Raw genomic sequence first — 14250 nt, forward strand, 5'->3', positions numbered from 1 at the left:
ATAGAGAAAGGCACTTGGGTGCGATGCCACAGCCAGCAGATGGAATGGTTTGGGAAAACCCAACTGGAGCTCTAGAAGCTGTCACTTTGTACTTAGCAGCTTCTGCAAGTACAAGGGGACCACCAATGGAGATGTTACCATGTTCTAGGAATATTTTACCTGGGAGTAGATTCTTGTCTAATTGAATTCCCCCTAAAGCATTCCATGAGACATGGACTTGGGTATAGGTACTTTTTTTTGTGTGTGTGAGATGGAGTCTCGCTCTGTCACCAAGCTGGAGTGCAATGACACGATCTTGGCTCACTGTGACCTCCGCCTCCCGGTTCAAGTGATTCTCCTGTCTCAGCCTCCCGAGTAGCTGTGACTACAAGTGCACGCCACCACACTCAGCTAATTTTTGTATTTTTAGTAGAGACAAGGTTTCTGCATGTTGCCAGGATGTTCTCAATCTCTTGACCTCGTGATCTGCCTGCCTCAGCCTCCCAAAGTGCTGGGATTACAGGTGTGAGCCACCACGCCTGGGTGGGTGTAGGTACTTAATTTGAGAGTTGGTCTTAGGAAATACAAGTAAGGAAGTAGAGAGAGAAAGAAGGGAAGGAGGGAGGCCAATTATGAGCAAGTTATTGCTCTGGGCCATGGGGTTTGATCTGCCGGGGACCCTCAGAGAGACCACGAAGACAGTGCCTCAGAACGGTCCCTCTGGGGAGGTGCGCATTTATCTATTAACTCCCAGCCCCTCTCTACCCAGGGCATTAACTCCTCTCCCCTTCTGGGAAGCTGTCAGCTTGCAGGGCGCAGGTGAATTCAGGTGGATCAGGGCACCGGCAGTGCCTGTTATAATTCTAAAGACAATGCAAAAGCCAAAGCTACGCTGGATCCTAGCTTCTCTGGTTAAGCACCGGATGAAGAAGTTAGCTAGTCTTTATAGAGGCCACAACATATGAAAAATACCTACCTTTTTTTTTTTGAGACAGAGTCTTGCTCTGTCACCCAGGCTGAAGTGCAGTGGCATGATCTGAGCTCACTATAACCTCCACCTCCCAGGTTCAAGCGATTCTCATGCCTTAGTCTCCCAAGTAGCTAGGATTACAGGCGTGTGTCACCATACCTGGCTAATTTTTGTATTTTTAGTAGAGATAGTGTTTCACCATGTTGGCCAGGCTGGTCTTGAACTCCGGGTCTCAAGTGATCTGCCCGCCTCAACCTCCCAAAGTGCTGAGATTACAGGTGAGAGCCGCCACACCTGGCCTGAAAAATACCTATCTTTGAACATAGGAATTACACTCAGCTTGAAGAGATGCTCGTGTTTATAAACAGGGGACCTGGGGCTGGTGGAGTAGAGTAGAATTTCATCTCGTCTCTACTTCCCTGTGGATACTTGCCTGTTGGATGGAATGGTGGGTGGAATCACCCATGTTGTTTAAGATCTTGTTCTGTCTCTTTCTTGTCCAGCACTGCATGGCTGAATTTACACAGGTGAAAGGTGTGCTTGCTATTATGGGCCGAACTGTGTCCCCCTACCCAAATTTATATGTTGAAGCTCTAGCCCCCAATACCTCCAAATGTGACTGTATTTGGTAACAGGGCATTTAAAGAGGTGATTAAAGTTAAAATGGGTCATTAAGGTGGGCTGATAGACTTTGGATGTATGTCCCCACCCAAGTCTCACGTTGAAATGGAATCCCCACTGTTGGCGGTAGGGGCTGGTGGGAGGTGTTTGGGTCATGGGGGTGGATCCCTCACGAATGGCTTGGGTGTCCTTCCCATGGTAACAAGTTCCCACGAGATCTGGTTGTTTAAAGTGTGTGGTGTCTCCTTGCTACTCTCTCTTGCTCCACTCTCGCTATGTGACATGCCTACTCCTGCTTTGCCTTCTGCCATGAGTAAAAGCTCCCTGAGCCTCCCCAGAAGCCAAGCAGATGCTGGCACCATGCTTTCTGTACAGCATGCCGAACTGTGAGTCAAGTAAAGCTCTTTTCTTTATAAATTACGCAGTCTCAGGCATTTCTTTATAGCAATCCAAGAATGGCCTAATACATGGGCCCTAGTTCAATATGACTGATGTCCAGATAAGAAGAGGAGATCAGAAAACACACAGAGGCTGAGGGATGACCGCATGAGAAAGAGTGGGCAGGTGTCCATATAGAAGCCAAGGAGAGAGGACACAGGAGAAACCAAACCTGCTGACACCTCGATCTTGAGCTTCTGGCTTCCCAAACTGTGAGACAATAAATTGCTGTTGTTTGAGCCACGCCACCCAGTCTGGTATTTGTTTATGCAGCCAGCAGAGATGCACACTACAATTCCCTAGTAGGCTCTCTCTGTACTTGGAAGACACCCTGTGAGTTGGGGACTGTCACCTCACTTTACACATGCAGAATGAGCCTCAGGAGAGCTGACGAACACACAGCAGGTCGTGTAGAAAGTCCAGCGATCAGAGGAGAGTCAAAGGCAGGGGGTGGGCTTCAGAGTCACCCAATCTCACCTCTCAGAAGAGACCCTGCTTGGAGAAGGGCTGCGTCTGGGGTGAGAAATTGCAGAAGGAGCAGAGATGGCTGCGGGCACACTGTGACCCCTCTGGGAGAGGGACGCTAGCCACAGACTCAGCGCCAGGACGCAAAGTCTGGGCTCTGGGCCTGCAGTCCTGGGTTCTAGTCTTGGCTTTATCGCTTACTGCCTGAGAGGCCTGGGGCAAGCCATGTGCCTCAGATTCCACATCACAGAAGGAAGATGATAAGAACAGTTTAACACCCACTTGTAGAATTTTTGGAGCCTCAAGCGCTAGTGCATACAACAGCACTTGATAAATGCTGTGCGCTTGGTAAATGTTCCTGTGATTAAATTTGAGCGAAGGTCACTAAGCCAGCAGGATGCACTTGACAGGCAGCACTTAATGAGTCCCACTGGAATCTCCAGGAAAGGCCACTGATAAATGTAAGCTCTTTATGTGAGGAAGACTGGCATCTTATCAACACTTGATAACTCTGGTAAAAATTGCAGGCCATGCTAGGCATACAAGTCGTTGTCAGCACATTCATAAATCCAACATTAATACTCAATTCTGTGAGAACTGAAAATAGGATAATCAACATTAGATGTATCAGTAAGATTTGTCAAGTTTACACTCCATGCAAGGTATTGTGGTAGAAGCTCTGAACATGTGTGTTCTGAACCATGATAAATGGGCGTTTTCGTTTACTAGAGGGAGGCCACGAGCTACTATGAATAAAAGCAAATGCGAGATCAGAAGCCGGGCATGGTGGCTCACGCCTGTAATCCCAGCACTTTGGGAGGCTGAGGTGGGCAGATCACCTGAGGTCAGGAGTTTGAGACTAGCCTGGCCAACATGATGAAACCCCATCTCTACTAAAAATACAAAAAAAAAATTAGCTGGGTGTGATGGTCGGCACCTATAATCCCAGCTACTTGGGAGGCTGAGGCAGGAGAATCATCTAAACTTGGGAGGTGGAGGTTGCAGTGAGCCAAGATTGGGCCATGGCAATCCAGCCTGGGTGACAGAGCAAGACTCCATCTCAAAAAAAAAAATCGCAAGAATGAAGGAAAAGAAAAGAGAGTGGGCTTTAAAACCAGAGAGACCAGGGAGAGGGCGAAAACAAAACAGAAAAAACAACAGAGAGATGATCTGGCTTCACATCCCGACTCCATTGCTTCCTAGCTGTGTTACTAGAGGCAATTAATTTACCTAATGCCTCCAAGTCTCACCTATAAAACATGCTGACAGAAAAAAAAAAAGAAAAACCAACCAACCAACGAAGCAACGCCATGCTGCTGGCAGGGACTTCGTGGGACTTCTGTGAAGATCAGTTATCAAGGAGGTAAGGCACCTGACACAGAAGAGGTGCAGAGGTGAGTAAATTAAACCTCTGCCTCCCAAGGCGGAGTGGGGAGGATCTGACCACCTCTTACGCATGACAGAGTGGACTTGGTGATACCTGTGATTGGCTCACCTGCTTTTGAAACTGTCTCAAGAACCATCTTTGCCAAAGGGTTCCAAGCCCTGGCCCTTGTTGCCATCCCCTTACTTACAGGTTTTCTTGGAAATATGAGAAAGAACTATCTTTAAGCTCCAACCCCATGAAGAAAGGAAAGAAAAATACAGGAAGAGAATCCAGGGAATAAAGCCAGCAAGCAGAGGAAGTGGGAAGAAAAGGAGAGAGGAGAAGCAAGAATGGAGGTGGGAGGTGGTAAAGAAAGGCACACAGCCAGTCACACAAGACCACATACTGTGGGATTTCATCTACGTGAAATGTCTAAAACAGACACCTCTATGGAGACAGGAAGTGGATTAGTGGCTGCCTAGGGCTGGCAGGGAGGATTGAGGGGAAATGGAAGGTGACTTTTGATGGGTAAGGGGTTTCTTTTTGTTCTGGAATTAGATAGTGGTGAGGGTTGTGCAACCCTGTGAATATCATAAGCCACTGAATTTTACACTTCAAATTGGTAAACTGTATGGTATGTGAACTATAAAACTGTTAATCTCCACCCACCCAATGAAGTAGGAGGTGACAGGGGAGAAGGAGGAGGTGATGCCTGGAATCAGGAACCACAAGTAGGCAAAGGAACACCAAGGCCACTCACCTCGACCTTCAGGCCTGCCTGGAAGCTGATGCCATCTGGGATGGTTGTCTGGAACTCGGCGATGGTGTAATACTCTTCCTCCACTTGGGGTGGGATGGGCGGCTTCGGCAGGTTGAGGCCTCGAGGCTGGTACGATCACACACAGGGTTATCTCCAATGCTAAGTGCACTCCTGTGACCCTGTGCCAGGGGATACTGAGGGCCTGGGGCATGCAATCATCCTCACGAGGGTGCTGGGGACCTAGTTGGATTCTAAGGGACAACACAAATAGGACCATGCAGATCGTCATTTCCTCGGTAAGATCTCACTGGCCCATCAGCTTTAGGGAGATGAGAAGAAACATGGGGCATCCGGTTACAGTCATGAGAATCTGGAGCAAGACCATATTCTCTGAAATAAGAGGCAGTGAGGGTTGTGGAGGGAACTTGGGTTTGTTGGTTAGATCCATCTGGGTTGGAAATGCTGACAGTGGGAGTGACCTTGGGCAAATCACCCCCTTCTAGAGCCTCAGTTTTCTCTCCTGTAGAGTGGGCATAACGGTGTCTACCTGGTGGGGTTGTTCAAGTATTAAATGAGTTAATGATGTGAGGCACTCAGCACACTGTGTGGCACGCAACAGGTGCTTGAGAAATGGCAGACACTAAAAAAAAAAAAATACAACCCTGACAGCGCAAACCCCATCTCAAAAAAATATAACAAAAAAACCCCCAAAACCCATTGTTCAAAGTACTGGCTGAAAAGGTACCTAGAATTTTACAAAATGGAGTATGAGCGCAGACACAGATGGCGTACGAACACAGATGGTATTTGTGTCTCACCTCAGCTTGGGCCTCAAGTTGCTTGACCTGAGAAGACCAATCTAAGACCCAGAGAAGGGCTCAGGGAGCAGAAAGCAGGTCCCAAGGCCCAACTGTCACAAGAGCACTCTGGCCCCGTGGGCAAACTGTTTCACCTGCCTGTCCCTCAGTCTTTCCACCTGAGAATGGGACGAGCATTTATATAGCCTGTTTCTCAAGGCTGTTGTGTGGACAGGCAAGAAAGCATTTCTGGAAGGGCGAGGGGCGTGTGAGGGGCTGGTGGACACCCTTCATGGCCTTCAAGTCAGTGGCCACTCCCCAGTAGCAAGGGTCGACTTACAATGGTCATGTCCCGGCGAGGAGGGGGTCTCTGCCTCATCTTTGGTGATCCTATGGAGAAATGAGAGCTTATTACACTCACGTGCAGAGTGCTACAGATGAGATTCCTGAGCTGGGCACCAGGACAGATCTATTCTCTCCTGCAGAAGATTGAACACAGGCGTTTGCATGCTGCTGCAACCCTTCCTGCGAGAAGAGCCTGGGCAGGAAGGAGTTGCTCACGTGTGGCTCATGCTTGGCTCAGGACTCTCTTGATATAGTTTTTCCTGGATCTTTTCTACACAGGAATGAAGGGGGATGGTGGTGAGTCCTCAAGTAATGAAAATTCTCCAGAAAGGGCAAAAAGCAAAGTCTTCAGAATAACACAGAGATGGGTCCCAATCCAGCTCTGAGGCTTGCGGCTGCTGGCACCGGACAGATGACTGGACTCTGAGCCACAAGGCCCTCATCTGTAGAACTGGCATAGTGTGTGCCACCCAGGGCAGCGGTGAGGATGAAAGGAAACATCAGTGAAGCTCTTGGCATGTGGCAGGCGTACAACAAATGTTAACTGCACCTGGTTTTGTGCTCTAGAACAACCCAAACACAACAATACACAAACGCACTGAACCAAACACACTTGGGCTGATGACTCAGGGGTTTATACTCTGGAGGGGGCTGCCCTAGCTCTGGGTCTCAGGGCCAGGAGGATGAGGACTTTGCAGTGGTCCAAGGCTCCTGGCTAAAGGCAGAATGTTGACCAGGTTCAGCACGGGTCCATACAGAAGGGTAGTTTGGAGTTGGGGTGTAGAGGAGATTGCTAATCTCTTAAATTCCCATTTACCTGTCTTCTATTAGAAAAAATAGCAACAGAGTTTTGGCCAAGACACTTAGCTGCCTATATAAAGACTTCATTTCCCAGACACCCTTGCAGCCAGGTATTGCCATGTGACTCAGTTCTGGCCATTGGGATGTGAGATGAAGTAGAAAGTGTGTAGCTTCTGAGCTGTGCCCCCATTTCTCCCCCACTGCTTTTCATTGGCTGGACTAGTAGTGAGCCATTCTGGATGAGATGGATGAGGGCAACAAGACACATGCGGAGTGATAAGACTCTTGATTGCCCGGAGCTGCCATACCAGCTCTGGACATATACATAGAGTGTTTTGTGAAAAAGAAATACATACCTAGATTATTTGAGTCACTGTTACTGGATGTGTGTATATGTGTATATTCAGTGGTGGGGGGGGGGTGTCTTTGTTTTAGCATCTGAAACTACCTATCTATCTATTTTTTGAGAGACAGAGTCTTGCTCTGTTGCCCAGGCTGGAGTGTAGTGGTGCAATCATGGCTCACTGCAGCCTCAATCTCCTGGGCTCAAGTGATCCTCCCACCTTAGCCACCCTAGTAGCTGGGACCATAGGTGCGTGCCACCATGCCCAGCTAGTTAAATGTTTTTCTTTTTTTCTTTTTTTTTTTTTGTAGATAGGGTGTCTCACTATGTTGCCCAGGCTGGTCTCAAACTCCCGGCCTCAAGTGGTCCTCCAGCCTCAGCCTCCCAAGGCACTGGGATTACAGGTGTGAGCCACTGTGCCCAGCCTGAACCTATATACTAACAAAAACATTGAGGTTGCAGAGTTTCATATGCTCCTGTAGTCTTAATGGGAATACACCTATCCTCTTGGCCATGATTGACAGATTAGAATCACACAAACTCAGCTGGGTGTGGTGGCTCACACCTGTAATCCCAGCATTTTGGGAGGCTGAGGTGGGAGGATCACGAGGTCAGGGGTTCGAGACCAGCCTGACCAACATGGTAAAATCCTGTCTCTACTTAAAAATACAAAAATTAGCCGGGAGTGGTGGGTAGCTATAATCCCAGCTACTTGGGAGGGTGAGGTAGGAGAATTGCTTGAACCTGGGAGGTGGAGGTTGTGGTGAGCCGAGAGTGCACCATTGCACTCCAGCCTGGGTGACAGAATGAGACTCTGTCTCAAAAAAAAAAAAAAAAAAGAATCACACAAACTCGGGGCTGGCCAGAACCCCTGCCACAGCACATGAGAAAACACGATCCGTGACTTCTCAGGGCAGCTGAGCAGAGTATGAAGCTTGGTTGAGGGACTAAAGAAATTAATTGCCACTTAAAAATAGCGGGGAGAAGCCCAGCCAGGGGCGGTGGCTCTGTGGGTAGCTCAAAGTCCTTTCTTAACAGACAAGAGTCCACTGCCCTGCATGACCAAGACAGGATCATGGGCACTGTGTGTGAGTCCCGGGCACCAGTGTGCCCATGCAGACATGGTATGGTAGCCAGTGTGACCAGGCTGACCACAGTAATGAACTCTACTCTCAGGTGTGCTGGGAACATTAAATAGTAAAATATACACGAGGAGGCTTTGAAAAGCAAGATGGGAGAGGCACTGGTGCCGGAGTAAACCCCACAGGGTCGTCTTCTTCTTCCTCTGGCTTAGAAACAAGGCCACATGGAGGAATAGAGAGCACAGCACTGTCAGGGTCAAGTCCCTGTCGCTGACGTCCGCTAGCTGGGGGCCTTGGGCACACCCTCTCACCCTTCAGACTCCCAATCTGTAAAACAGAAAAAGTAGTAATTCCCTCAAAGGTAGTTAGGAGGAGTCAATGAGACTGATTAGAAGGTTTCTGGCATGTAGCAAGTGCTTGAAAAACAGTAGCCAGTGTGACCACTGTGAGATGGTGGAAAGAATGTCACCTGGGGTAGGAAAGCAACAGCTTTTTTTTTTTTTTTTTTTTTTGAGATGGAGTCTTGCTCTTGTCACCCAAGCTAGAGTGCAATGGTATGATCTTGGCTCACTGCAACCTCCACCTCCCAGGTTCAAGCAATTCTCCTGCCTCAGCCTCCTGAGTAGCTGGGATTACAGGTGCCTGACACCACACCTGCCTACTTTTTGTATTTTTGGTAGAGACAGGGTTTCACCATGTTGGCCAGGCTGGTCTCAAACTCCTGACCTCAGGTGATCCACACACCTCAGCCTCCCAAAGTGTTAGGATTATAGGCATGAACCATTGCACCCGGCCAGCAATGGCTCTTGACTCAGATTCTGCAACTCATGGGCTGAGTGACCTGCAACAAGTTACCTGGGGTCTCTGAGCCTCTGTTTTCTTATCTAGAGGATGGTGGGGTGGGCAGCTGGGCAGCTGGGCCACTGTGAGGATGAGGGATGATGTGAGGAGCCCTAAGCACAGAGCTGGCATACAGGGGGCCCCGAGCATTGGGAGCTTGGGTGGGCATCACTCACTCTGCTTGGCATCGCTGTCGGGCACCGGGCGGCCTTCAAACCTCCCATCCTTCTGGCTGCTGAGCAGCTCCTTCTCCCTGCCCACTGCGTTCTGCTGCCGGGAAACACCATCCGAGTCAAGGGCACCCAGGTGGGCGGGTGAGCCGGGACCTGGCTTTGGGGGCAAGGGCTCCCCACTGTTCTTCTTTAAGTAGGAGGCAGGGGCCCAGCCTTCTTTGCCCTGGTACCTGTGAGGAGGAGGAAGGATGCTGTCAAACTGCTTTGCCAGGCCCAGGGGAAGAAGCCTTGCTCCTACTGGGAATCACATGACAGGTCCCAGGGGGCAGAAACAGGTTGTGACTGCCCAGGGCCAGAGGTTGGCACACCATGCACTTCCTCTGGATGAAGCCTAAGCCCTCAGCTTGGCATTTTCAAGGCCTTTCCAACTCGGCCTCTACTTCTCCCCCTCACAGCACCCTCCACGTCCCACTCAGTCAGAAGGGCTGGGCTTAGAACCTCTGTGCTTTGCTGCCTCTTCCCACAGCCCCAGCTCTGGGGCCAAAGCCTGGCATAGACAGACGGAGCTCTGTTCACGCTGGTTAACACGGAGATTAAACATGTTTTCACATGGGATTAGCAGGTCGAGGGCTGGGTCCAGGGCTTGCCAAGTGTCAGCTGGCCGTCACTAAACTGCAGAGTGATTGAAAACCTGACAGAACAGCTTGGTGTCCTCCCAAAAGGGAATTCGATGAGTGTCATCATCACCTAATCTTCTGCAGGACAGATTCAGTTTTTGAGCTAGGGTCTTCCTGTCATCCAGGCCAGAGTGCAGTGGTTCAATCATGGCTCACTGCAGCCTTCAACTCCTGGGTTCAAGTGATCCTCCCATCTCAGCCTCCTATGTAGCTGGAATTACAGGTACATACCACCATGACCAACTATTGATTTATTATTATTTCTTGTAGAGATGGGGTATTGCTGTGTTGCCCAGGCTAGTCTCAAGCTCCTGAACCCAAGTGTTCTTCCTGTCTCAGCCCCCCAAAGTGTTGGGATTACAGGCATGAGCCACCCTTCCTGGCAAGATTTCAGTTTAATAGCAATGACCAGGAGTGTGCTGCAGTCAGTCACACCAGCTGTGACAGCCAGTCGGGCACATCTCTCCCAATCTCTACATTTAGTCACATCACACTGATAGCTTGAAATCGACCACAGTGGCAGTATTTGCACCATGACAACTGGCAAACACCATACATAACTCACAGTACCTTCCCCTGGAGAGCTGGTCGGTAAACATTTACCAGCACCCACAAAACAGGTGTCCAGACCTTTGGGGAAAGCTGAATAGACCCAAAGGTAGGGTCAAAACTCTTGTCAAGTATTAATTCAAGAACTAAATAGCACTGGGTTTTAATGAAAAAAAAAAAAAAAGGTCTTTCTTGACTGGAAGCAAATTTAAAAGGAGGTAGAACTCTGCAGTTTAGTGTCTATCAATCTTAAATACGTGCTGAGAGGGAATATCCTAATTAGAAGATGTCAGGCTGTATATAACCCACACCCTCAGTGTGACACCGTTCATTGTTTGGGGACACAGAGACGTAAGATGGGAGGTGATGTACAGTGCTGAGTGGGCTCTGAAATCCTGACTGCCGTTTTCCAGCTTCAGTCAAATCTTCAGATGACTGCAGCCCTTACTGACTTCCTAACTGCAACCTCGGGAGAGATCTTGAGTTTAATTAAGCTACTCTTGAATTCCAGAGCCACTAAGTTTTGGGACAATTTATTATGTTGCAAGATAACATACTATTCAATAAATATTATCCCCCTTTTTTTTTTTTTGAGATGGAGTTTCGCTCTTGTTGCCCAGGCTGGAGTGCAATGGCGTGATCTCAGTTCACTGCAACCTCCACTTCTCAGGTTCAAGTCATTCTCCTGCCTCAACCTCCCAAGTAGCTGGGATTACAGGCATGTGCCACCATTCCCAGCTAATTTTGTATTTTTAGTAGAGACAGGGTTACTCCATGTCGGTCAGGTTGGTCTCAAACGCCTGACCTCAGGTGATCTGCTCGCCTTGGCCTCCCAAAGTGTTGGGATTACAGATGTGAGTCACCGTGCCTACCTGTTTGTTATGCTTTAAAAAAAAAATTAATGTCTTTAATTTTAGAGATGGGGTCTTGCTGTGTTGCCTAGCCTGGAGTGGCACCATCATAGCTCATTGCAGCCTCAAACTCCTGGGCTTGAGTGATCCTCCTGCCTCAGCCTTCTGAGTAGCTGGGACTACAGGCATGCACCACCATGCCTGGCTAATTTAAAAGATTTTTATGTAGAGACAGGATCTTGCTATGTTGCCTGGACTGGTCTTGAATTCCTGGTCTCAAGTGATCCTCCTGCCTTACCTCCTAAAGTACTGGGATTACAGGCATGAGCCACTGTGCCCGGCCCATGTTTGCTATTTGATATGGTTTGGCTGTGTCCCCACTGAAATCTCAACTTGAATTGTAACTCCCAGAATTGCCATGTGTTGTGGGAGGGACTCAGGGGGAGGTAATTGAATCATAGGGTTGCTTTCCCATGCTATTCTCGTGATAGTGAATAAGTCTCACGAGACTGATGGGTTTATCAGGGGTTTCTGCTTTTGCTTCTTCCTCGTTTTCTCTTGCTGCCACTGTGTAAGAAGTGCTTTTTGCCTCCCGCCATGATTCTGAGGCCTCCCCAGCCATGTGGAACTGTAAGTCCAATCAAACCTTTTCTTTCCCAATGTTGGGTATGTCTTTATCAGCAGTGTGAAAACAGACTAATACACTATTACTATCATTATCCTTCTTCAAATTTAAGTTGAGATCTCTCCCAGGAAGCCTTCCTGACCCCCAAGCTGAGGAGCCCCTCTTCTGTATACCAAAGTCCCCATGCATCCCTCCAACACGCGGCCAACTACCTGCTCTATCACTGTTTATGGGTTTGTCTTCACTGGGTGGTGTGAGCTTCTGTGTCTTGCTCACTGTCGACTCCCCAGCTCCCAGAACAGGACTGGGCCCAATAGAGATTCTTGGTGTGTGTTTGTTGAATAAATGAATGAATGCATTGCTACATGCTCAGCTTCCTGGAAATGGCCCGAATGTCCTGAGACAATCATGGTGCAGACACTAGATCACAGGAACCTTGGCTTCCTCTCTTGCCCTAATTTCCTGTGGTCACACTGTGCCTATTGGGGGTGATCAAGGAGGGGTTCCCAGGACTTTTATTATTAAAATTGGAGAAATAGCTGGGTGTGGTGGCTCACGCCTGTAATCCCAGCACTTTGGGAGGCTGAGGTGGGTGGATCACAAGGTCAGGAGTTTGAGACCAGTCTGGCCAACATACTGAAACCCCGTCTCTACTAAAAATACAAAAAATTATCCAGGTGTGGTGGTGTGTGCCTGTAATCCCAGCTACTTGGGAGGCTGAGGAAGGAGAATCGTGTGAACCTGAGAGGTGGAAGTTGGAGTGAGCCGAGATTGTGCTACTGCACTCCAGCCTGGGTGACAGTGTGAGTCTCAGTTTCAATAAATAAATAAGTAAATAAATATATAAAACTGGGGAAGTCCCAGGCAAGGCAGGATAAGCTGGCCACTCTGCCTGCCTATATGGCTCTGATTTCATCACATAGGTGAAAGCTACGAAAGGCGTTTGGAATGCAGATGCCCTGCTTTTACCACTGGACTTTTTGAGAGATGAAGGCAGATTATCAGCTTAGGACGAATTACAGTCCGTGACATGTTTATCCTCCATCTTGTTCTCAGAATGGGGCTGGAGGGGGCTGCCACTTACACGGGGCAGCTTTGGTCTTCAACTGCTCATTATGAGAAACATCTGGAGGTGGAAACCAGCCTTGCTTAACGGGGTTGCTGCTATTTGTGGTTCAGTTGTTTGGAGAAGGTTTTGCTTATTATGGACTTTTAGGGAAGGGTATGGGTAGGGAGGGAGGCCAAACAACACAGAGGAGAAGTATCCTTTTATGGTTCAGGCAGAAACTTCACCCAGATGCAATCACTTACTGACCTCTGTGAAGCCGGAGCCCATGTGACCCCAAACCCACCCAGTGACAGCGGGAGGCAGCGGCGGGTACCTGATCTTCCACCAGCCTTCCAGGTTTTTCTGGATGACCTCCACCACAGCCCCCCTCTCCAGGTTCATTTCATCCTGGTCCCGAGCCGTGTACGGGTAGATGACTGTGTACTTCTCCTCTGTGGGGACAAAAGGAAGCTGGGGTCAGAAGAGGACACCAAGAGGCCTGGGAGGCTGTGATCCCTGTGAAGGCCTTGCTCATCGGAGGGAAGATTTCCTCCAGAGAGTTCTGGGCACACCCCTGGCCCTGACCTAGCCCTAGATGGCCCTGCAGGTAGCAACAGAACACAGGACAAAGCGCAGGTCTCTATCCCTCTGAAACCCCTCAGAGCCACACACTCAGCCTCACCTGCTTCAATCTGTGCTTCGAGGTCACCTTCCTCGACCACCTTATACAGTATTTCCATCCATGGCATTCTCATCCCCCTTATCCCGGTTTATTGCCCCCCACCCATACCAGGAATTATTTGGCTTATTTATTGTGTTTCGTAAGTGTGTGTGTGTTTCCTCTGCTAGAATATGAACGCCATGAAGGCAGGGTTTTGTCTGTCTTATGCATTCCTATGTCTCCAGCACTGGGCATGGTGCTTGGAATGTTTAGCAAATCAGTCAATATGCAGTAAATGAGCAAGACCTGAAGCCCCGGTGGGAGCCACCTTGATCACACAGAGGGGGTTAAGCTGTCTGTGGCTCTTTACCAGCTCTTGCTGGTGGAGTTCAGGGAGAAGCTGAACTTCGGCAGTGGAGGGTTTCAGGCTGAAATCACTAAGGAGGAAACGGCTCACGATTTTCATTACCTTGCTGGTGGTTGATCTTCACTTTTTATTAATTAGGTTCAAGTCTTTGAATTCAGCCATGCTCAAAGCCTGAACTTTCATTCTTGTGACTGGAATGTCTTCTACCCCACTTTCTGCGGTCCCTCTGATCACTGAAGCCGTGGGACCATCTTTACGGCCTCACCCTCCTCCCTGAGAGCTGCCCCCAGCTGCGTCCCCTCCCACAGTAGCCCTGGAGGCCTTGGGCTCAGCGGGGTGGGTTGCTCATCATCGCACTCTGGCAGGGTGTCCCACAGAGCCAGGAACAGCTCCCACCCTCAATGTTATCTGCTATGACAGCTGAAATGGAGAAAAATGGATTTGTGTCTCAAGGGAGCCAGGCAAGGCAAGGAGAGGGCTCTTCTGTTTTGG

The 14250-nt window shown here is 49.1% G+C and overlaps 1 protein-coding gene across 3 annotated transcripts in view; it reads right to left on the bottom strand.

Annotated features, from left to right (window-relative positions):
* SH3PXD2B (SH3 and PX domains 2B) overlaps positions 1-14250 on the bottom strand; it is a 104705-nt gene that overhangs the window by 1588 nt on the left and 88867 nt on the right. For all 3 annotated transcript variants that reach the window (XM_064376560.1, XM_064376562.1, XM_064376561.1), the window contains 4 exons: positions 13065-13182; positions 8984-9210; positions 5737-5786; positions 4600-4725 (listed from right to left, as the gene is read on the bottom strand). In XM_064376560.1, the coding sequence (XP_064232630.1) occupies positions 4600-4725; positions 5737-5786; positions 8984-9210; positions 13065-13182 (521 nt within the window). The remainder of the gene's footprint in view (positions 1-4599; positions 4726-5736; positions 5787-8983; positions 9211-13064; positions 13183-14250) is intronic.

Source organism: Aotus nancymaae, unplaced genomic scaffold (genome assembly GCF_030222135.1).
Source record: "Aotus nancymaae isolate 86718 unplaced genomic scaffold, 86718_ANA_hifiasm-v0.15.2.pri h1tg000015l_1, whole genome shotgun sequence".
In the NCBI taxonomy this organism is placed as follows: domain Eukaryota; kingdom Metazoa; phylum Chordata; class Mammalia; order Primates; family Aotidae; genus Aotus; species Aotus nancymaae.